This window comes from Excalfactoria chinensis, chromosome 1 (genome assembly GCF_039878825.1).
Source record: "Excalfactoria chinensis isolate bCotChi1 chromosome 1, bCotChi1.hap2, whole genome shotgun sequence".
NCBI lineage: Eukaryota > Metazoa > Chordata > Aves > Galliformes > Phasianidae > Excalfactoria > Excalfactoria chinensis.
The window spans coordinates 33,603,268-33,627,783 of NC_092825.1; the positions used below are offsets into that span (position 1 = coordinate 33,603,268).

Here is a 24,516-nt window from a genome sequence, read left to right on the forward strand (position 1 = left end):
CTGGTCTCATGGTGCTGACAAAGCTGAGATTTGGGTCTGGCTTGGTACTGCAGCTGAGCTCAGAGAGCAGCTAGCCGTAGCTTTGCTCTCCCTGCACATTCCTGCCTCCCCTCTGTTTTGCCAGCTCTGTCACCAGGCCAGCAGGGAGGCAGCTCAGGAAGCTAAACTTGCTGAAACATAACTTTCCAAAAATATAGTTTCAACTGGCCTTTTGCTCCGTGAAGCAGCTCACCACAGGGATGGATGAGAGTAAGCATTCACCTGTGGCTGGCAGCAAACAGGAGGGCACGTGGCAGTTCCTCTGTCTTATGTTCTCCTGTAGCCTCCTGACAGCAGGAGCTTGGCCTCCTGAGAGGTGCCCACATATTTCTAGGCAGCCCAGCAAATCCTTCTGCTCCTTCCTGCAGTGCCTGCCCTATCCCCTGCCTGCATTAAGCTGAGACCGCTCCTGCTGTGGCACCTTCCTGTGCTCTGTCACCACCAGCATGTGCTGCCTTGTGCCACTCAGAGTGGAGGATGAGGCAGGAGGGATGGGGAGGTGAAATGAACTTACAGCTTTCATTTGGAGGAATGCTAGCTTAGGAGATATGATGGTTGGCAAGACAACTTGTCAGCTTACTTCACTGCTTCAGTTGGTGATTCCCATGGAGGTCTGCAGAGAGCCCCAAGGCTGTTGGGAGTTTATTTGTGTTTTTTTCTTCCTTGTTTGTGAGGCCTTTTTAAAATTAAATAACAATAAGTACAACAGAGGAGCTACTGCTTGTACCTTGAAATGCTTGTAATCCTTTTTGCCAAGTGATACTACCTTGCTATCAGTTGAATAGTACAACTGGCATGGAATGAGCACAGCCTGTGTTGTTGACTGAAGAGTATAAATGTAAAGAATTAATACAGTGTACTCAAGGAATACTCATGCTGGATGTTTTTCCCCTTAATATGCATTTTCCGATGTGGAGGTTAATCAGAATGAAGATATATGTAGTGATGGAAGGTAAATTTAACCCCTGTGGATTGGCCAGGATCTCTTGTGAGAGACACAGGACTCTCAAGAAAAAGGCTGTCAGATTGTCTTGATGGTGGTCTTGGTGGTGACAAAGTAACTTTTGGGTGACCTTTTATTTTCTTTAGTGACCAGCAGGTGTGGTGACATGGTCATTTCTCTCTTCAGCCTCTGTAAACCTTGAAGACAGGCAGCGATTCATTGTCTGGGTTTCCTTTCTTAAAAATTAATTTATTCTTTTATATGTTTAAAATTTGTCAGTACTCTGTGTTGTGGGCGGGTTAACAGGAAAAGGACTGTGTGCCCCGGTGGCGCAGTGGTAGAATTGCTGCTTGCAACACCGGTGGCTCGGGGTTCGAATCCCCCCTGTGGAGCAGGGGGTAGAAGTGCCGCTTCGCTACACAGAGGGCTCGAAACCCGGGAGTTGGACTCGATGATCTCTAAGGTCCCTTCCAACTCGCACGATACTGTGATACTGTGACTGATACATGCAACAAATACTTGTGAGAGTCGGTACTTCTGGCAGACATCTGAGAGTTCTGTGGTGTGATCAGGGAGCGTGCCTTGCTGCTGGGAGCACTGCTGTGGGAGCAGTATTCTTCCTCGACACAGGCTAAGCTGTTAATCCTCATTCTGATGTTTCAAAATTGTACGTAGTGACTTCTCAGGATAGTTGGCAGTTCATTGCCATGGCAGGCTATTTAGGAGCATTTTCTTAAGAAAATTTTGTTTGTGTATTATTATTTTTAATAGTTCTGGGTAATTGTTTTATGTAGCACCATCTAGTGCAGGGAAAGGAGGAAGGAAGAGAAAGAAAATGTTGGTAATTGGTTTGGATCCAAATACAGTGAAAAATGGCATAAAGCCTGTGAGCAAAGCAGGAGCACTCAAGTGTTGAAGATAGAAACCCTCCCATCCAAATCTGGGTGTTGAGAAGGAAAGGGGGGGAAGGGGAAAGAAGGAAGGGGAAAAAAAGAGGATAACTCCTGAAGGTAAGGAGCAGGATGCTGCCAGGCCTGAAGTCTGTGAGGGGCACATTGCTATGGCTGGAGTGCTGCTGGGAGAGGAGTGCCGCCAAGGGCAGGGCCCTGCTGGGTGAGTGCGGGCAGTTGGTGTGATCCTTACCAGCCCTCCTAACTTTGCATTCAAGGAGGGCTCCAAGGGCGGCTTGCAGGAGCAACGTTTAAGGCAGAACTCCACCTGTTAGCATAAACAAAACTATAAACCAGATGCTGCAGCTTCACCTCTACCATGCATAGTTTGTTTTCCATAATTGCCACCAGTGGCACCAAGCTCTTTCTCAGCATGTTTCTCTTCTTGGATCTGCTTCGTTGTAGTCTTTAACACTGTTATGGTTTGTTAGTGCTGTTGTTGTTTCATCCTGCCAGTATTTTTACTAGTGAGCGCTGCTGCCTTTTCATCCTGCTTCTCACGTAGCTGCAGTATTAATTTTCTTAATTATCCCCTCCAGATGGATGAAGAGCAGAGATTAAGTTTGACCTTAGTGCAATTTGCTTTACTGCTAAAATGCCATCTCTTTTCGATATGTTCACAACATGGGGATGAGTCATGTTACTGTAGTCAGATTGTGAGGGGCCAGAGTCAACCAGGGCGTCTGAGAGAGCAGAGCTGATGGGAAGGATGGCAGTGTGTGGGGAGGCAAAGAGGCAAAGTTTCTTGTACTCCTGTTAAGCACACATATCCCTTAAAACTGTTGTGTTTCCATGGGACTGTGTTCCAGCTCTGACACCTCTTATGTCTGTTCTGTCTCCAGACATGAAAGTGAATTAGTCAGTCTTTGCTGATTTACAGAAATCTTTATTTTTTTTCCAAGTAATTACAAAGTGAAGACATCCATTCTGTGACCGTTAGGGGAACAAGTCTCTGGGAGCTGACCGCAGTATGTAATCACTAGTTCAGGGCAAATGCTTTATTTTGATGCTACATTTCTTATGTGCATGTGAGGTCTGGGACATGGGAGTCCCGTGTTCCAGAGTCTTAAGTTTTGTTTTCCAATTGAAAGAACTTGGCTTCGTGGTAGTGAATCTATGGTAGCCAAAATAAATAGAAGGTCACAGTATGGGCTATTTTAAGTTTTAAGTAGGATACCAGGATTCTTAAATCATATAGAATTTGCCACCATGGATTACATCACAACTCTGAAGACAGAATTTGCCACATCAGATAAGTCGGTTATGCACTGAAGCTGTTCTGCTACCCAGTTCTGAGATGGGCAGATTTGACTGTCAGCAAAACTCCATAGGACTCATTGCAGTACCATTTCAGCCTCCTTCACCTATCTGCTGGAAGGAATGAAATGATGATAGAACAATTCTCATTTTACTCACTAGCAGTCTTCCTACAGGGTAAGTTGGTCTTTCTGTTAGTCTGCCTGCTGTCTTCAGTGCCTTCCATTTTGATTAAAAAAACTGTGTAGAGAAGATAAAGCAGATTTTCTGTAGTCACATCTCTGTCCCAGGTTACTTAGAAATTGTGTCTGTGAAACATGAAATGTCAGATTTCTGCTTTCAGTTTGTACTTAATCTCTGTGATGACAGTGGAGTTCCTCCATGCTCTGCAATAGCTGTTAGCATCAATTCTGAGCTGGGAACATTTGCTTTCCTGTTGTGTCCCTAGGGATTAGTTTGTGTTTTCTTCAGGTATTTCCAGTTGTGAGAGTTGAAGGGAAAGATGTACTGGAATGAGCTTCTGAGAGGGGTAGGTTGTGTGCTGTATGGCTCGTCCTCAGGCAAACAGAAGAACAGAAAGCATGAGTTCAGTGATGCTGCTGGCTTTCAAAGGAGCTGAGTTTGTAGGCTTCAGGTTCTGTCAGAAAACGTTTGGGCAAACAAAGTGCAACTTTTGCCACTGTTTGGGATGAATGCTTTAAATCGGATTTTAAATTGCAGTGTCTCTTAAACCATATTTTCCCACTTTGATGTAATTCAGTCCTCAGTGTTTTTAGTAAGGGACCTATACAAATAGCCTGCTTTGAATTGCGTTCTCCTCGCTGCTTATGAACCCTGCAAAAATTCACTGTTCATAGATTAAATTTGCCAGGTGTAATTAAATGTCAGGTAATATTTAACATCAACTCTTCTTTAGTATTGCTCTGTAAAGTTTTAGAAGGAGAAATAGGGCTTTAAAAGGAAAAACGAGGGACAGGGAGACATGAGAAGTTTTGGAACTTTCTGAATTGCCCCAGTGGTATCTCAGATTCAAAAGAGGGGTGGCCAGCAGGGTGAGGGATGTGATTGTCCCCTCTACTCTGCCTTCATGAGGCTCCTGCTGGAGTACTGCATCCAGGTCTGGGGCCTCCAACACAGGAAAGATGTGGAGCTTTTAAGGAGGGTGTAGAGAAGGCCACGAGGATGATCCAAGGGCTGGAGCGCCTCTCTTACAAAGACTGGTTGAAGGAACTGGTCTTTTTTCCACGTTGAATGAGAAAGCTGTGAGGAGACTTCATCATGACCTTCCAAGATTTAAAGGTAACTTATAAACATGAGGGCAATTGACTTTTTACATGGGTAGGTAGTGATAGGACAAGGGAGAATGGCTTTAAACTAAAGGAAGGGAGGTTTAGATTAGATGTCGAGAGAATTTCTTTACTAAGAAGACTGGCAAGGTGCTGGCACAGGCTGCCCAGAGGGATTGTGGATGTCCCATCCCTGGAGGTGTTCAAGGCCAGGTTGAATGGGGCCCTGGGCAATCTAATATAGGACTTGATCCGGCAGCCTGCAACCCTGCCTGCAATGCTGGGATTAGAACTTGGTGATCCTTTAAGTCCCTTCCAACCCAAGCCATTTCTATGATTCTTTGATAAAGCTTTCCTGGCCAACTTGTTTCAGGTTCAGATAAATCACGGCTAATATTTTAGGATGGTTACTGAACACATTTTGGGGAATGCTTTAAGAATTGGCAGAATTTGAGCTGAGAGTTTCATCTGCGCATTGGTATTGAAGGCAAGAGAAATATGACGTGCCAGATGTGCCAGCATCAGTTTGTGCGATATTTCGTGTTTTTAAAATAGGATTTTTCAAATCAGTGATTATTCCACATAGTATGCTAAATGGAATCCTTTAAATGAATGGAAGAGGTGAAGTACTGTTGGCATTGATCCACTCATCTCCGAATGACTTTATGATTTTAATGTCCCTCCAAAACTTTCAGGGTGTTGTTTTTTTGTCATAGCACACAGTGTTTCCATAGAAACTGATGTTTGATGTAGAGAGTTGATAATACCTTTATTTTCCTTAATTCCATTTTTAAAGCATGCATTTTGAATAAGAGTAGGAAATAAAAGCGCAGGGGTGTTGTGTGTTCTACTTGTTGGGATTGTTCTTTCAATTTGTTTTTAATAGACAAAGCCCTTGAAAACAATGAATGCTGATGCTTTGAGATAGGAAAAAATAGACATTGTCTTCCAAATTATGCAATTTAGAATGTTACAGGCAAAAATGATACTATAAGGAGGTTATATATAGCTTAGCTGTAATCCAAACATTACCAAAGACTTCTGGAGGAGAAGGAAAAACCCTGATCATAGTCTTTTTTTAACTGAAATTTTGTGGTATGAAAAAAAACAAACCTAAAAATCATGTTCATCTGCTTAAGTTGTGTTCTTTACTCCCTGCTTGTGGGTCTGACTGAGAGCAATATGCAGAGGATCTGGAGGATCTGGCAGTGGGGGTTGGAGGGAGTAGCTCATGGGTTTAAAAGGCCACTCTTTCAATTGAAGAGAGTCCATGCAGAAGATGAGTTTCCAGCCAGGACACCTCTGTTTCTCCCTGCCTCTTCTGAAATATTCTATGACTGGGGGGGGGGGGAGGTTCTTCATTCCCTGACTTTTGTAAGATGTGTACTAGGAATAATTGCAAACAGAAAACAGGTTAATGTTTGATTCTGCCATCGTGCTGGTAGTGCTGGCTGGGAGGCTCCCCCAGAAAGCCCTAAGATGTTCTGTGTCTAAGGATCCACTTAATCTATGAGGGAAAATTGACGTGTTTTACATTAGTAATCCCACAAATAAATCTTACTGGATCTGTAATGGTTCCTAACTTCCACTCCTTTATACAAGGTGTAAATAAGTGCAGTCTTCCTTTGTCTTTCCTGGCATTTCTTCCTTACAATGCACTAATAAATGTGTTGGAAAGAAGTGAAAAATACTCTCCTGCCCTTTCTCCCTACTTGTACTACTGATGCTTCATGAATGGGAAACTGCAGCTCCTAAGTCTGACATTGCAAACATTAACTTTGGCTGTGAAAATATCTACCTCTCCTTGCATGCGTAAATTCCTGTAAATACTTTGCTATCAGGGAAGATGTAAGAAAATTCCAAATGGAATAAATGACCTTTAAATGAAATCCAGATTGTAATTGTTGGAGAGTTTTGTTATTACTTTGTGTGCTTTCATTTATCTGTTAAAAATTACCTTTAGATCATTTAAGAATTCTTATATAATTAAAGCAAGCTAGCCTACCTTATACTGTGTAACTGTGTGAAGGATTAAAAACTGCTGGAAAAATATTGGGGTAAATATTGCAAACATGTGCACTGAGGTAGCTTGCACGTGCTTGTGATTATTGTTTCATATATCATAGAATCATAGAATTACACAGGTTGGAAAAGACCTTGAAGATCATCAAGTCCAACCGCAGCCTAACCAGTACCCTAACTCTAACAACCCTCCACTAAATCATATCCCTGAGTACCACATCCAAAAGGCTCTTAAACGCATCCAGGGATGGCGATTCAACCACCTCCCTGGGGAGCCTATTCCATACCTAACCACCCTTTCTGTAAAGGTATAATTATTTGTGTCTACCTGTGAGATGCAACGGAGTCCATCAGAGAGGATGGGTCGTATTTTTCTCTTGTGTGCGATTTCTCTCCCTTTCTGCAAGTTTTAGCAAGGAATTTGCTAAACAAAAGCCTGGTAATTGGGGAAAGGGCTGAGTTTCCTGAAAATTGGGCAGAGGTGGGTGAGGTGGTCACTGTGACCACAAGTATCTTCGGAGACGTGTCGGACCCTCTGCTGAGATGGTTTGGTGTGCCAAGCCAAGAAAAATCTAACCTGGCAAGAAAAACTTATGTACAACTGATTGGGTAGGGCCATAAGTGAAACAGCGCCCATGTGTGTTGCAGAGGGTTTGGTCTTGAATACAACTGAAGATCAAGAAGGCGTATGGCTAAAGGGAAAATTTAGTATATTAAGGGTATGTGACTTGCTGTGAGTTACTGAAACTGATGACTACTTGGGCAAAGATGTATCCATCAAATGGTTCAGTGAGGTTGTCCCTCTGTGCCTTTATGGAATCTTGGTCTTAGTTTTGATTTAAATGCAAGTTGTTGATTATTCCTTTTATTTTTATTTTCTAAATGCGACAGTGCACTAAAAAATGTATGCTTAATCCTGTCAGCCCTTTTATACTAACTAGAAATTATTTTATTAGGGGGTTAGACTGAGGTAATCTGTTAGTCTAGTATCTTGCTTCTTAGAGTAGTGTATAGTGTAGAAATAGGTTGCTCTGAAAGTAATGCCTCCCATTTATTTCAGTGGAAACTGCAACAAAGAGCACAGTAACATTGTTTGATAGAGCAAATTCTCAGCCACAACACACTGTTTTTCAGCAGGTGTTATTTTTCCCTCAGATGTAGGGAAGGGAATAATAAGAAGGAATGTTCAGTGATTGTCCCTTATGTCGTTCCAAAAATCTGTAGCAACAACCAGTGAATTGAGGAAATTTATGATTAATATCATGGAGCAAGAATCATGAGGGGTGCAGAGGAAAGGGTGATGTGTTAGCCGTACATGTTGGAATTTGTATATGTTCAGCAGATAAACAAGAGACTTAAGCAGAGGGAGCTGTGTGTGTTTCTCTGTTTGTCTGCTGTAGTTTGGTTCTGTAAGCCTGAAGTGTAATAGGAGTTTTGCATTATTTCTGCCCAATAAGTTGGGCAAAGAGTGTTTGGAGTCCCCAATGTGACAGGCTACCCTACAGAGAGCAATACTGGATTATTTTCTTCCAAGACCAGACGGTACTAAAATGCTTAGGAAATTTATAAGAGATGAGAATATGTCTAAGTCTCCACTTTAGAATCAGTGTAGCCACAAAGACCTCGCTTGATGTAATGTTGCCAAAATAAAATATTGTGTATTTTGTTAGTTTACTTAGCAGCTTATCTTACAAATGAGAAAAATTACATTTCTTTAATGTACTTTTCTAGTTCTAGGTCAAATGATTAGTTCTGTGACAAGACAGCATGACACTTTGAAGTATGACAGAAGCCCTGATGCCGCAACAGAAGCCGGGAATATTAATGGCCAGATCTAGGTGAGTGATTTCGACTGTGATGGTTCCATAGCTGTTCAATTTCTTCCTCACTGCTTTAGTTCCCATTTCTGCTTTGAAACAGCATTATGGTTTTTGGTACTCTGAAGTTTCTATATTAGAATATATTGGAGATGAAGTAACAAGCTTGTGTGATTATTGCTTTATTACATCCCCTTTCTTGAGATATGGTAGGTGTACTTCAGGTATCTTCTTATACTATGTCATTATTTGCAACCCTATAGATTTTTCACAAATTACATTTACTTCAGTTTCTTGTATTTTTTACTATGTTTACTGCAGTTATACTGCAGTTAATTTCTTTGAATTGTCTGTTGAGTTTACTATTGAGTTACCTTTATGGTGATTGCAAAGAATGGCACGTGATTACAGTGTAGTCATATTACACCATCCATATTATGTTGAAGATTGATCTATAGTGGGGTGATAGAAGAAAAAAGTTGTGAGACTTCATTCTGTGGCAGTTTCAGTGTATAGTGTGACAGTTTAATGTATTATTAGCAATTTAAAAAAAAAAAAGTTGTAAAATGTGTGGGGTTCTTTTTTCCTTTACTTTGGTTACTAGTTCTATGTATATTGCTACATGGGAAGAGTTTTAAGGTAGAAGTGCAGAATCTGAGTGCTATCTCAAGGCCTGGTGTGCTTCTACCTTCCATTGAACTGCAGCGCTGGAGCTCCCCAAGTCAGGGCTGCCTGTTGGTTTGCTGTTTGTGCCCGGTAACCTGCAATGCAGGGCTGGTGTAGGAGCCAGTCAGCTCTGTGTTCAGCAGTCTGAGCTGGGGAGTCTCAGTTAAGGGAGACTGGAAGCCAGGTGGAAAGATCTTGGCTTAGGAGATGAGAATTGCAGCCATTGTGTTGGTTTTTTTTTTAATCCCAACTGCCCAAAGTGCTACAATAGGAATTAAGGTGATAGTCCATTGGGTCTGCTTGGTAGTAGCCTCAACTTCAATTACTGACAGGACTTCAATGGCATAGCGTAGTCACTCCATGAGGCTAAATCTAATTTAATTCCTATAAAGAAGTTGTAGTCTTTTATTAATTACGACAGCAAAATTCATTGTGAAAAGCTGTAATTGAAGGAGTAGTTTATTTTGGGTTGTTCTGTTGTTGATGCTCATGTAGATGGTCACATTGGGTTTGGTTGTGATTTGTTAATTTTTACTTCAGAGATCACATGGTCTTCTAAAGAAGTCATGGGTAGCTGCTGTAGCTGTCCAGATAAAGAAACTGTCCCAGATAACCATCGAAACAAGTTTAAGGTAAGCACCTGATGTGGCACACTGTGAATTATTCTGTTGCTTCCTTGTGGAGTAGGTATGTGATGGGAAATACCTAAATGAAAATAGGAGAAGAACTACCTGATGGGTCAAAGCATTGCAGACCTGCAGGTATCTGTGTCTACAGGCTTATCTTGCCCCTTTGAAAACCATTTCTTAGCAGCAGTGACAGAAATTCTGTAGACAGGCTGACTTTCAGTCTTTAGGGTGGAGAAGCAGCCTCATGTTTTTGGTACAACTCCATGCAGTTTGTAAAGCCCAGTTAAACACCATTACTTCCAGGAGGTTACGGACCATGTGAGTAGAGTAAAAGACATAACTGGGTAAGTGTGATAATAAACCTGGAAGTGGGGTCAGCAATGAAATATTATAGGACTGCAGATTTTACTTGAAGATCGCTGTGAATTATATCATTTGGAGAACTTTTGTTTTCCTTAACTTAAATAAGCTTCGTGTATGTGTGCTTCTATCCCTTGTTGGAATTTACAAGCTTGTGAACACTTGTTCATGTGCTTAACAACAAGAAGCTACTGAAGTGAGTGCCTTTAAGTAAACATACCTTTGCATAGTCACACAACTCAGATTTGCTTCTGTGCTCTGAACTTTCTCTCCAAGTTGGCAAAGGAATGTAACGCTTCCATAGTGAAAAATGATTCATATGTTGCCTTAGGGCAACACTGAAATGAGCTTTAAAACAATGGGAATTTCTGGAAACGTTTAATATTATCAGTACAAAAAGCTGAAGGATAAAATATTTTTCTGTCGCCTTGGGGTGTTTTGTTTTTTTTTTTTAATGTATTTGACATCACTTTGTGCAACAAGTTCCTCTTTTTCTCCTTGTACGTTTTCTCTATTGTTTGTGTGTCTCTCTGATTTAGCAGCAGGGGGGAGAGATGAAAGAATGTAATTTGCAAAATGAAGACATTTGACATAAGCCTCAGTGGCAGATGGAACTATTTCTAATTCTTTTTAACTGACTAGATTTCAAGTAAAAAATGCCTCTTTAAGGAGTAAAATTAATTGATACCATAGGGATCTTTTTGTAACCTTTTTACTGAGTAAGAAAGAATTCTGCTACAGGCAGCATTGCGAGATAAAATACCTCTAGGGGAAAATACAGTGTCAGAATTCCATAAAAGAAGCAGACCACCTCCAACTGGTGGAAGAGCAGAAGGAATAAGCATATAAGCTCTAAATATATCATGTTTTCACATAAGATAATCATAGGGTATGTGAATTATTTGTTGACATTACAATGACAGACAGAACAATCTAAAACAGTCTGAGCACAGTGCAAGGCTCTACAGGTATGTGAAGGAAGCTTCATCTTACAGCCTCTTCTCAGTCCTTTTCTCAGCTGTAAGTGGGGTTACGTGACAAAGTAAATAACAATTGTTTTAGAAATGAGACTTTGAAAGATTTCATTATCTGAGATATCCCTGTGTAAATACTAGAATGTGTACATAGTGTCGGTTTGAAACCTCATTAACCTTAAATCTCTTCTATTTTAAATATCACCACAGATTTTGCAATAATGTTCTATATTCTCACTCATGTTGCTTTTAAAATATGTGTAATTTTAATTCTGGGTTGGAAGAGCAAAGGAGCTGGTTTGGTGAGTTTTATCTCTTAAACTTTACCTCAAGGATCACAGCTCTTAATGATGGAACAGATAGAGTGCATTAGTGAAACACTAAGATGATAATAGTAGTATTGGTGCTCACTTACTTACCTAATGTTATTTAACTTCCTTTCTGTAGGTTATTAATGTGGATGATGATGGTAATGAGCTGGGTTCTGGCATAATGGAACTTACAGATACAGAACTAATTTTGTACACCCGTAAAAGGGACTCCGTAAAATGGCACTACCTCTGTCTCCGTCGCTATGGCTACGACTCAAATCTTTTCTCTTTTGAAAGTGGTAGAAGGTGTCAAACTGGACAAGGTATGTCGAATTTTTGTATAAGGAGTTTTTCAGAAATGTATTTGATATCTGAGGACTCATTTAATCATTATTATGTACTTCCCTGCCCTTTGACAAGGGTTATAATGGACGTAGTTTTATACGTGGATGCAATTCCTGGAAAAAAAGTAAGTGGAATGGTCTTATGGTAAAATGAGGATTTGAATTGTTCACAGTTTTTGGTCTGGAGCACTTGGTGTTTTTGGGTTGATAGCTCTAGTCAGCTTAGAAGGTTTTCACAGGGCCATTTCCCTGCCTTTGGAGTTTGAGTTGGCTTTCAAGGAACGGCAAGGAAAGCTGGGGCTGTGGAGGAATCTTTTCAGAACACAAAGTTTGCTATTTTTTATATTTTTAAGAGTCTGAAACGCTGGAGTGAGCTGGGTTTGCCTACCTTATTTTCATTGTCTTCAGCATCACACCTTTGTTTCATCCTCTTCTTGAAACTAATATCACTTTCATTTGTATCGGTGACATAGTTCTCAATTTTTTTCAAATTTTATATGAAGACTGGAAACTCCAGCTATGCCTACTTATTGTCTGTGTGCCTTTAATCAGGAAAAAGTCAGTTTCCTTTCCAGCCCTCAGATCACCCCCATCTTGGCCAATATAGGCTTTTCTGTTGCTGTTTGTACCAGCAGGCCCTGATAGAGGAATGGCTGTAGAGGAATAGAGGAATGGCTGAGGTCTGAGCCTCATTTTGCATCTTCATGTTGTGATGCAGCTCTGTGTGCTTGGAATTCTCATGTATTGATCTCTTGTGTTATTTGAATTCTTATTTTCTTAGAGATTTTCAGTATCTGGTTGTGTCTCTTGTAGGAAATCACGTTATTTAGCAAGGGCAAAATATTTTGTAAATTCACTATTAAGTTAGGAACAGTAACAAACTTGATCCTAACCAAACTTGGTCAAACTTCATTGTCAAAGCAGAGGTGAGGGCAGACAATTAATTTACAGTAAGAGTTTAGAAGGCGTTCTTGATTCAGCTCCTAGTGAGAAATTGAGATGTTTTAAATGTTACAGAATACTGTGCATTAAACTAAACTTTCAAACTTCTGAGGAGAAAAGTGTGAACTTTGGTTTAAAAAAAGCACTTAAATGGATTTTTGCAGGTTTAATTCACTGCTTCATTTAAATGTATGGAATAGATGCTAATAAAACTCAATTGAAAGTGGTATTTTGGAGGCTCTTTTCCACAGCCTCTTACCACGTCTGCAGGCTTTTTCACTGACTCTATAACTCTCTTCTACCCTTCTAATTTCCTTTTCTTTTCAAGAGAAGATGAAGCAGGCTTTGTGAGCAGCAACCCTTTCTTCCCTCTTTCGTTTCTTGCCTTCCTTACATAATATTAAGCACTGTGAATTCTGAGAAAAAAGAAATCTGCCAGAAAATGTTCTCCCTGCTGCCATTTTGCAGTGTTGAGCTGTTCCTGACACCTACAGTAGCATTTGTGGGTACAGTTGCAAAACTTCATCTTCAGTTAATGAGATGACCAAAAAATGTTTCCTTTGAGAATACACTGAAGAATACTGCCCTGCCACTTTTACCGATTGTACTAGCCACTGTTCTTGTTGTTTATTTCTTAGATTTGTTATTATTATTGTTGGTTTTGGTCTGTTGAGGTTTAAGTATCCGGTGCAAATTTTTTGGAAGTACAGCAAAAATGAAATGCAGGCTATTGAATTTGTACTGGCTCATTTGTTAGGGAAAAGTAGTAGAAGCAGCTCTACAGCTGTTCTATTGCAAGCATGGAACTTATTCACTGCACCAGCTGAATATTGATTGTTGACAGACATTCCTCTCGGCCCATTTGGTGTATTCCCTGTGAGGTTTGTGAGCTTCTGCCACATGGAGCATTTCTGGTACTTCTTTTGCAGTTCTGTGTCCATCAATAAATATATGATGATAGTAATTGCCAGCTTGTTGCATTATTGCGCTAACAGAAACTGCAGTATAGCCGGGTGGTTTTTAGCAAAGAGTGTTTTAAGATTGAGATACTCATTAAAATAAATAAATAAAAAGAGCACCTGCACCCACATGTAACAAGCATGTCAACTTTAACTTCATGCTTTCAATGGAAGAATAACCCAAAGCTGCGAGTTTGCTGGTGAGGGTAAGTTGGGGTGCTCCCTGCTGTTCAAAGGCAAAGTGGCACAATACACACGTCAAACACATGGTATTGCTGCTGACTTTGTACTCTGTGTCTATCCCTTTAGCCAAAACCAATTGGTTTGTTACTGTCTGTTTCATGCAGTTTGTCCTACTGGCTTTATATTTTAATCTTCTTAAAGAAACTTAACTATTTTTGCAGTGCTTAAATTCTTCTTTCCCCTTGTGCAGGTATCATGTAGCAATTTAATAGAAATCTGGTTTAACAAATGTGATCTTGTAGCATCATGGTGATTTCATTTAGGCTTTTTTTTGTAGGCATCCTTGTTATCAATGTAAAATAAATGTTGCTGTTTGTGTTTCTTTCTTTTCCTTTTTACCCCTCATTTAGCCCTCAAAACTTAGTTTTGCTTTTAATGGAACCGATTTCTGTTCCACGTTAACTTTGGGTGCATGGGAAATATATGCTCCTATCAGGTAAACACTTGAAAGGATCTCACTGTATTTGTGTGTGTTTTGCTACAATAAAAGTTCCTAACCCTTTTTCCTTCCTTAACAGGTGTTTGTAATGTGGATTCCAGTTATTTTGCTTGAAAGTCATGTATATTGTAAGTTATGCTTTTGGTGAAGGATTCAGATTTTTTTTTTCTTGTGTATTTATAGGAATCTTTGCTTTTAAATGTGCCCGTGCAGAAGAGCTATTTAATATGTTGCAAGAGATAATGCAGAATAATAGTATAAATGTGGTAGAAGAACCAGTAGTAGAAAGGAATAACCATCAAACTGAGTTGGAAGCTCCAAGAACCCCTCGAACACCTACCAGTAAGTATTGTTATAATGGCAAATGGCATACCTGAATATAATGTGGTATTGGTTTTTTTTCTTAATTTGCATGAAATTTTAAGTAAGTAAATGCTATTTTCAGCCGAGAGGTTAATTACTAGTAACACATTCTCTCGAGGTACCTGCTGAGAATTTTGTATACAGAGTTTGAAGTCCCAGGAGCAAAATTTCTGTGAAGTTTTTCAGCTTTAAGAAATAAGCTTTGGGGATTCCTCTTTTGCACATACATGTTCAGTTGCTCTGTTATATGTCACCATGTTTTACTTGCAGTGTTTCAGAGAGATGTTAACATTAGTCAGTGCTCCTGCCTTTTGCTTAGGGGAAAGTTAATAACGATATCACATCTACAGTGGGTTTGGAAACTTGCTGTGGGCAGACAGGTGGGTCGAATGAAGACTTAACAAAACTGCTGGGCAGGTACCAAAATGTTTGGAAGTAGGGATTCAGAAAAATATAAAGTTAAGTTTAAAAAAAAATATAATAAAAAAATATATATAAAAACAAATTATATTTACTTATTTTGAAAGTAGACATGATTTCATTGGTAGAAAAGGAAGCTGGGTAGGCAGCTTACTGGAAAAACTGTGGTGTGTTGTACACCTCGATTTTGGTGGTTGCTTCCGATGTCTTTCCCACTAAGCACTGGGACGTTCTGTTCTGTAGTTCCCCAGCAAATCCACCTTGTGACTATTTAATAGTTTTACATATTTTTATTTCTTCTGAAAGTTGATTATAAAATGTGTTATACTTGGATACAGTTAAATGTTCTGTTCTAACATGGTTTTGCTTATTCTCTAATTGAATCAGCTCCTGGGTTCAATGCACAAAGTTTACCTAATGGCTATCCAAGGTATCCATCTTTTGGAGATGCTTCATCGCATCCTTCCAGCAGGCATCCTTCTGTTGGAAGTGCACGTCTCCCCTCTGTTGGTGAAGAATCAACGCATCCTCTGCTTGTAGCAGAGGAACAAGTGGGTATTTTTTTCTCCTTGTGTAGTTTGTGTTCAGCATTTGTTCAGATTTTTCTCATGTTTGTCCTGTAGGCTTATGTTTTTGATCCCACACTGTCTCTGAGCTTGTTGTCACCCTTATTGTCAAAGCATTTTTCCCTTAGTGGAATTTTTCCTGTTACAGCTGGTGTTGATTGCCCTTTATGCTTTTGTTGAACGTCTCCAAAGAGTTTCTGACTCTGTCCTCTCATTAACTGTCTAAAAATAGTTGAAAAGAGCTATTAAATTGCTTCCTAGCCTTTACTTAAGGCAGCAAGGACATCTCCCTCAGCTTTTCTGTGTATATCATGTGTTCCAGTCCCTCTAATCATGGCCCCCCACTGGACTCTCTCCAGTACATTGGTGTCTTTCCTCTTCTGGGAGCCCGTCAGTCCAAATTCAGTATCGACAGTAGTGAATTGAAGATGATAATTACTTTCCTAAACCTACTGGCTGTGCTTTATGTAACACCAACCAGTAGACATTTTGTATTCATTGCTGCAAGGGCGCTTTGCTGACTCACATTCAACTTAGACCGCTGGTGCTTTTCTACAAGACTTTTTTCTAGTCAGTTAATACCTGGCCTGTATTGTCAGTATTGTTCCATGCCGGGTACTGGACTTTATGTTTGCCTTGCTGAACTTCATGAGGTTTATGTGAGGTCATTCTTCTGGGTTGCTGAGGTCTTCAGTGGAAACCTTGCCAGTCTGAGAAAGAACACTATCATAAAGTTGGAGGCTTTTCTCATCATTCGGGATGCTGACAATAGTGTTAGTTAAATTCAGTAAAACATAATCTGGTGATAAGAAACTGTTGAAAATGAAAGAAGGTGAGCAGCGCAGTGAGCTGTCTTTTGGGAGGGAATTTAGTTGGAGCCACCACAGAAAATCTCAGGAGTTGTTACTGCAGACTAAATGAATTTAAAGAATCAGCGTAGAGTCAGGTGAGCTGTAAATAACACTTCAGTTTGTAGAGCTTGACAGAGAAGTTGTAAAGGTGGGGGTGAGTTCTGCTGTCAAATACTGCCCTTGATATTTGAGCGCTCAAAGTGTAAGTTCAGAGGTGGCGTTCCTTACTCTAGTCTTTCCCTTTCAGCCTTATGTTGATCTGATGTGGGAACTTGGAATGGATAAGATAGTAGTGTCTTCCTGATTGTCTTAGTGGCATCTGGTGTTAACTCCCGCTGCTTCATCCTTCTGAGTGCCACAGTTCATACGGGAATGCAGTTTTTCTGTTTCAGTTTCTGGTATGAGGAAGCTGTTGGCTCTTGAAGAAGGAATGCCTGCTCTTTCTGAAAAGCTAATCTCATTCTCGCTCTTGAATCGAGTTGTATACAAGGTGCACTCCTGATTTAATGGACAGCAGATTTCCTTCCCGGTGTGGAAATTAGAAAGATAAATACTCTGGAATTTTTGGTCACTGTCATTGTATGAGAGGACAATGTAGAACCCTGCTTTACTAATTTGTCCAAGCATAGAAATGAGCTGGGCTAAAGAAGCCCAAGGTTGCCCTGACCAGAGCAGAGCTGGAGTAGAACCTGGAAAGCTTCAACCAGAGCACAGCTAAATTCTACTCTTTCATTAGAGTAACAGTAACAAAACCAGCAATAAAGCAACAACAACAAAGTAGAGCACAGCTCAGCAAAATGTGACAAAATGGCATCATCTCCTTTATTTTATCTTTTTTCTTCTTTTCAGGTGCACACTTATGTCAACACTACTGGCGTACAAGAGGAAAGAAAAAATCGATCGAGTGTGCATGCGCCACTGGAATCAAAGCTTTCAAACACTGAAACAACTAAAGTAAAAGAAGATCAGATGTGTACTGATGACAGAGATGCTCACGTTCTCCTGGAGCCTGAAGGAGTCAAGTTTGTTTTAGGACCAACCCCTGTTCAAAGGCAGTTAATGGAAAGAGAGAAACTGGAGCAACTTGGGAGAGACCAAGTTAGTGGCAGCAGCACAAACAATACTGAATGGGACACTGGGTACGACAGTGATGAACGTAGAGAAACACCATCTGGTAATAAATTGGTGTACGAAAATATAAATAGGTTATCAATCCCTAGTGCCTCAGGGGTCAGGAGAGGTCGTTTGACATCCACCAGTACCTCAGATACCCAGAACATTAACAACTCTGCTCAGAGGAGAACTGCGCTGTTGAACTATGAGAACTTGCCATCCTTGCCTCCTGTTTGGGAATCCCGCAAGCTGAGTAGAGATGAAGATGACAGTTTAGGACCAAAGACCCCATCTCTGAATGGCTACCACAATAACCTAGATCCAATGCATAATTATGTCAATACAGAGAATGTAACAGTACCATCAAGTGCTCATAAAATAGAATTTCCACGACGTCGGGACTGTACCCCAACAGTCTTTAACTTTGACATTAGACGTCCGAGTTTAGAACACAGGCAGCTCAACTACATACAGGTTGACTTGGAAGGTGGTAGTGACTCCGACAACCCTCAGACTCCCAAAACCCCCACCACTCCACTTCCGCAAACTCCAACCAGGCGCACAGAGCTGTATGCTGTGATAGACATTGAAAGAACTGCTGCTATGTCAAGCCTGCAAAAAGCACTGCCCCGAGATGACGGTACTTCTAGGAAAACTAGACATAACAGTACTGACCTGCCTATGTGAGCCTGGGAAGCATTAAATCATTTGCACCTTTTGTGAAGTTTATAAAATTGAAGATGCAAGTACTTTGCATTTCTTAACACTAACGCCTTTTATAGACTAATAGAACTTTTTCTGCATACTTCATGTACTTGTCTAACTAAAGGGAATTAATGTAGAGCAAGTATTCATTTAGGTAACACTATTTCATTCTATGGTAGTAATTACTGCATAGCAGCATCGCCACCTTTCACAGTGCCTCTTTAAATTGATTAGAGTCTGAGTGACATGCCAGTTTTGAATTTATAAATATTCTGGTCTGGTGCCTATAGTCAATTAATGGCATTTATAACACTTTTTAAAGCCTCTTGATATATGTGTTATTAGCAGGTAAACCTAATCTTTCAAGACAAATATCTACGTTCATTTCTCATCGATGTGGCTCCTTCAGAATGAAATGTATGTAGTTCATTAACTCACTCGGTTTGATGTACACAAGATGTAATGGTTCATCTCAAGGGATATAAACACCACACTTTTCTTTCTTTCTCTTTATTTTTTTTTTTAAATTCCTCAAAGACCGAATGGGCAAGAAGGCATTTAATTCCCTGTAGGTTTCATAAGTTATGTGACATTTGAGAGGTCAAATCAAAGTCCATTGATCGTTGCTATAAACACATCTAAATCCAGCCTTAAGCTACTTCAGATAGAAGAGAATTCCAAGTGGCATATCATGTTCCCTGTGAAATCAGATAGATTTTAATGTTGTTAGAGGTTTTTTTGTGTGTGTGAAGGAATTCACAGGTCGGCTATATGAATTAAGGCTCTTTTATCATTTCTTAGTTCACTGTGCCTTCCTTTCTTTGCATTTGTGTTTCTTTTTATCTGTTGTGTTAAGAGTCAGAATTTTGTACATAGCTTTAATTATTGTTCAGGGTTGTGTATGTGTTTGTCTCACTCTCTGCATTTGACAAAGAAAGACTCTTGAAGGTCAAATGTTTGTCTTTGTCCAGCGTTGTACTTTTTTAAGCCTGACTGAGATATCCCAGCTCTCCAGCAGCATGCATTATTGCACAACTGGAAAGGTTTATTATGCAGTTATTGTCTTCCTCTGAAGATTCAGACACAGGTTACGTGGGAGTCAGGGTACTGGACTTGGTAGCTCTTTGTAGGAAATTGTACATTCTAGCAATGTGCATCCATAGTGGATCGTATAATTTAGGAAGATACGTAGTAAATTATCTGCAGGTAGTATTATCGATGAGTATATTTCTTTTCCTTTTGCAGTTGGTGAATTTGGTCTCAGTAAAAGCTGCACAGTGTTACAGGTACATCCAAGCAGAATGTCATTTGAAAATGCCAGACGCGCCCCTAGCAGAACTTGTTTCCTTTTTTCAATGCTCTGAATAGTTGTAGAATTCTGGCAGTATTGCAGGTGCACCTTGGTACTAGCAGCAGTGGAGGGGATTGTAAAGGAACTGACACTTGTGAACTGGTGTGATGTAAAATAACCCTTGAACTCTGTGAGGAAAAAAAATGCAAGAAAAGCCATGTGAAGACCTGGAAAATAAATAAGGGTCTTCATGCAATATTTAAAACTGTTTTATTTAAAAATATATATATTTTTTCAGGTTTTTAAATTGGAGTGTATCCCTGTAAGTTTGTTAACTCTTTCTTTGGTCTTCTCTCAGTTTAGTAGTGGTAGCAACGGTAGCATCTGAAATACATGTTTCTTGCCACATCATTAAGGGATATCAGGCAACCTTTTAACTCTGAAAGACTTGTAATAATTCTTTACAGTGTGGTATCGAAATACCAGAGTTACAGAGAATACAATTTGCAGAAGTAAGAGATGGGTGTTAGCTGAGACCGTTGTGAGGAACTGGAATGAGATGATTAATGATTTCACTGTCAACCTATGCAAACTGTTGTGATAGATTTGTTGGCTTGTGGGGAGAACTTGGTACTCAAGAAGGTGAAGGCTACCTAGAACTAGAGATTTTTACAGGTCTGCAGTGTTAACGCTCCTTTCCGTTGCTTTAACTTGTGTTGTGGACCAGTCTTGTACCGAAGTTATGAGGTATTGCACAATACTGGGTTAATGATACTGGTGTGATTCTTGTTCTTAACTTAAGAACATACATTTAAGCACACTTAAATCTGTGAGCCAACCTGCTGCTTCAGCATGTGTTCTGAGGCAAATGTGTTTGATCTAGATAGCTGCCTAGAAATATTTGGTCCTCATCTGTATAGTACAGGTGTCTCCAATTCTGATTAACTGAACCCGTAAAACACACCTGTGAGGCTGAGGACACTTCGTCATTGTCAGATAGGGAAACAGACCTAGTGCAGATCCAAAGTGAGCTGCCAAAATGACAAGAAACATCCCCCCTTAGTTCTGGTGCACTGTCCTATGCATTTATCTTAGTCTCAAATACAAGAGATGGTCTGAATAATAATTTTATTATTTTTAATGCAAGTTTCACCGTACTTCATGTGAGGTATTTTCTTAGCTCTGGTCCCCAGAATTGAGAACTTATTGAGATTTTGTTCTGTGATTTCTGAATGCATAGCCATGGCATTATTTTTCTTCTTGTCTTTAACATGTACTAAATGAAATACTCATCAGGCAGAGTCAAGTGAAAACTTCCTGTAGCCTTAGTTATATTAACAAATCTGGCACCATATTTTCTAGGACTATATTTTATATCCTCTTCTACAGGTGGAATAACGCTTTCTTGTTTTGTGTAAGCTGCAAACATACTGGGTAGTCCCGTTACCTGCACTGCTCATCTTTAGCATTCTTTTTATTTCTCTATTTTATGACCCTTGAAGTAGATGTAGTTGTGATGCACTTTACCCTTTGAGACTTGGTAAATGTATTTTCGGTCTCTTTAAAGGTTGTGTTGTTAGGTTTAGTGTCTGTAATTTAGGACTGAGTTTTCAGCTGAAGTCTCACCACAGTATTTAGCTCGTATTTATTTTGGCCCCACAGATGCATAGAGTGAGAAGCTTCAAGTAGGTAACAGATTTCTTTAGTAACTAAGACATTAAGTTTCTATACAGTAGGTCCTGCAAGAATAGCAACACCGCTACCAGCTCTACTTTTCTTCAGTAGCATGCAATTGGCTGCTGCCCTTCAAGCACGTTTAGTGAGGGAAAGCCTTTAACTGAAGATATTCCTTCAGTGCAATGACTTGTGAAAGACATCGGGGTATCTTTAAAAGAAAATGTTGAAGCGGTGACCAAAAGTATGTAATAAGGATGGTACCACAAGTAGACTCAGTGAGAATCTAATCCATTGCTTGTATAGCAAAAATATTTCTCCTTGGATGGGTACAAACAGGGAGCCTAGTTTTAATTTTGTACTGTTTCTACATGATTCCAGAAGAAAATTTTACAGTGACTTTTAGCTATTATTTCTGAATGTTTTTTTTCCCCAATAAGTAAGTGTTGCATATGTGTTAAATTTAATGGTGTGCATTGAAACCCCGTTCCTATTAAAGTCTACAAAACTTCTGTAGAAATCATAAATTGCTTAATTTTCCGCCCCTCACTGCCCCCAGATACCTAAACATTGGCATGTGTTTAAACCTCTGACCAGGGCTTCAGTGTAGAAGTGACCGTGGAAAGGTCTTGGCTGTATCAAGTCCAAAGCAATGTCAGAAAGGGCTGCTCATTTGCCGGACATCTGACTGTGTGTTTGCTCAGAATCAGTTATTTACGTAACTACTTCACACTGAGACGGAATCATGAAATGGTAGATTGTCTTCACTGTTGGGGAAGTAGAACTGCAAGTTCTGGTCAGCTTCATGTACTACTTTGAGCATATGAAGCTGTATTTGATCCGGACCTCTATTTCTGAGCAGTATTCTCCTCTTTGTGTAATATGGATTCGATGGTGATTTTTTTGTTTCACTGTACAAACTAACTCAGTGGTTGCAAATAAGATAAAAGTGATTTATTAGGAACTGGTAGCTGACTGGGATCTGAAGTTTTTCTGGAGCCCCCAAGAAGCCAAAAGAAATGTGATCCTTCTGGTTTGATGGACAGAATTAGGTGGTTTTAGAATTTAATGATAAGATCTTTTCCAATCTTTTCTTTGATACAGCAAATTAGGCATTTGTATTTGACAGTATTCGCTTAAAATCAACTTAAGTTCATTTACGTCTTTATTTTAAATTCATCTACACTCCAAAAGAAAAAAATTTAGAAAAAAAAAAAAAGAAATTCCACCACAAAAGACTGCGTTAAGATGGAGTCAAGTCTGTCGATGTCCTTCGTACATAACATGCATTGAAAAGGCACAAAGTCATGAGCAAAGGTCATAGAATTACTCAGGTTGGAAAAGACCTCAAAGATCATCAAGTCCAACCTCAGCCTAACCATAGTACCCTAACTCTAACAACCCTCTGCTAAATCATATCCCTGAGCACCACATCCAAACGGCTCTTAAACACATCCAGGGATGGTGACTCAACCACTTCCATGGGGAGCCTATTCCAGTGCTTAACTACCCTTTCTGTAAAGAAGTCTGTAAAGAAGGTCCTTTTGCAATCTTTGGAAATTACTTCCTCTTTTGGACAAGATAAGTGAATAAAGAAAAAGTCTCAGCAAGTGTAACTCTGACCATCAGTACGCTATTTCTTGTGATGTTGTGCTGTAAGTCGTCAGATGTCTTATGAGGATGTTATCTGAATGTGGTGTTTGCTCCAGATTAACGCAGTGTTTTGTTTGGAAATATGTAGGTGTACAGATAGAACATGAGATAAAGTTACCTTTAAAGTTGATGAAACAAGTTTTGGACATTTCTATATTTTTATATATTACAAAGGGCATTTTGAATTTTTTCTTGCAGTTTTAATAATTATTTAGTGTGGTAATATACATACATTGTGACACTGTTTTCTGATATACCCATTACTTCGGTGTAATTCTATTTTATGTAGCAAATGTGTATATACAAAGGAGATTCTGTAAAAATATGATCATGAAATAGGCTCGAGCCCTCTGGAACAGGGACTGTCTTCCTGCATGCCTGCAAAAGCCCTACATGCTTCGAGGTCCCAGTCACAGCTCCCGACCGAGACCTGTGGTGAATTAACAGTCAAGAGACAAATGTGGAGGAGCAGCTCTTCTGCTCACTGGAGAAGCCTTAGCACAAAGGTGCCATGAAGCTCACCTTGCCTCTCCCCAGTGCCAGGGCCATGCCATGTGTGGTTACTCCCAACCACTTGCCAGCAGCCCAGAGAACCTGGGGTTGGTGCGTCCTTTGCTCTGGTCCTTCCCTTTGGCAGTAGGAAAAGAAGTCTAAGGTAGGAGCTTTGATGTCATCAAGGAATCTGCCTTCCTAGTGCTCGGGCCTCGTGCAGCATCCCTTGAAGCCAAACAACTAATTCATATCTGCGTCTGGGCCTCTGGGTGTGTTCCTACAGGACTGAGTTCTGCTGACTGCAGCTCTGTTACACCTGAGGACCTGGTTGGTCAAGTTCTTCAGGAATGGTCTAAAAATACTGTAAAAATATAAATATATTTAATTACATGTACTGAAAACAGGAATCCTATTTGCTGTGGTCAGAGTTCAGACTAGTATGTGAGTTTTGATTTCTTAGTCATACCTGCATATATATTGCTTTAACTATTGTGTATGAAAGAGGAAGTGATTCTAAAGTGTGTGAAAGATCAGGATTACACCTGTATTTGTAATGGTTGTGTTATTTAGGAGTGGATATCAGTGAACTTAACTCCATATTAATGCAGTTTTTTTGCATTAGAATATGTGTGTATATCATACACCTGCATTTTATATATAATATATTATATATTTGGTACTAACTTTGTATTTTCCCTGAAATTTGCCAAATCTTGAAGACAAATGTTCTCACTTGTAAGACTTTGGTACATAATAACTGAATGTATATGAAATGCTCTGGTATGAAAGACAGTAATGTTGTACAGTACCCCACAATACAGATGTCTCAACCAGCAGGCGCGTTGCCTTTTTTGCGTGTTACATCTCAGTCCACTGCAGCATCACCTAATGTCTCATGAAATATTGTCTGTGTATTTATCTAAACCACAGAGCTGCCCTTACAGTACAGCTGACAACAGTTCTATCACGTATGCTGGCTGGTAGGAGTAAGAATACAGCAGTCACCAGTGTGCCACAAATGCATTTATTAAATGCAGAAATACGCGTTTCTACAAAGGCCAAAATCTTACGTTGTACGTTCCTTTCTTGTCATTACATTGTATGATATTGTAAGATTATTGTATGTCCTAATTTGCATTATAAAATGTTTTTTTTTTCCTACTTAAAGGCATAAATATAGCAACTTTGTATAAAGGTAGCTTTCTAG

The 24,516-nt window shown here is 39.8% G+C and overlaps 1 protein-coding gene across 1 annotated transcript in view; it reads left to right on the top strand.

Moving 5' to 3' along the window:
* Positions 1-22,353, top strand: part of FRS2 (fibroblast growth factor receptor substrate 2) — a 44,382-nt gene extending 22,029 nt beyond the window's left edge. The window contains exons 2-7 of the mRNA XM_072357362.1: positions 8,229-8,335; positions 9,521-9,612; positions 11,391-11,577; positions 14,365-14,523; positions 15,352-15,515; positions 17,231-22,353. Of these exons, the coding sequence (XP_072213463.1) occupies positions 9,547-9,612; positions 11,391-11,577; positions 14,365-14,523; positions 15,352-15,515; positions 17,231-18,181 (1,527 nt within the window). The 5' untranslated portion in view covers positions 8,229-8,335; positions 9,521-9,546 and the 3' untranslated portion in view covers positions 18,182-22,353. The remainder of the gene's footprint in view (positions 1-8,228; positions 8,336-9,520; positions 9,613-11,390; positions 11,578-14,364; positions 14,524-15,351; positions 15,516-17,230) is intronic.
* The last annotated feature ends 2,163 nt before the right edge of the window (positions 22,354-24,516 follow it).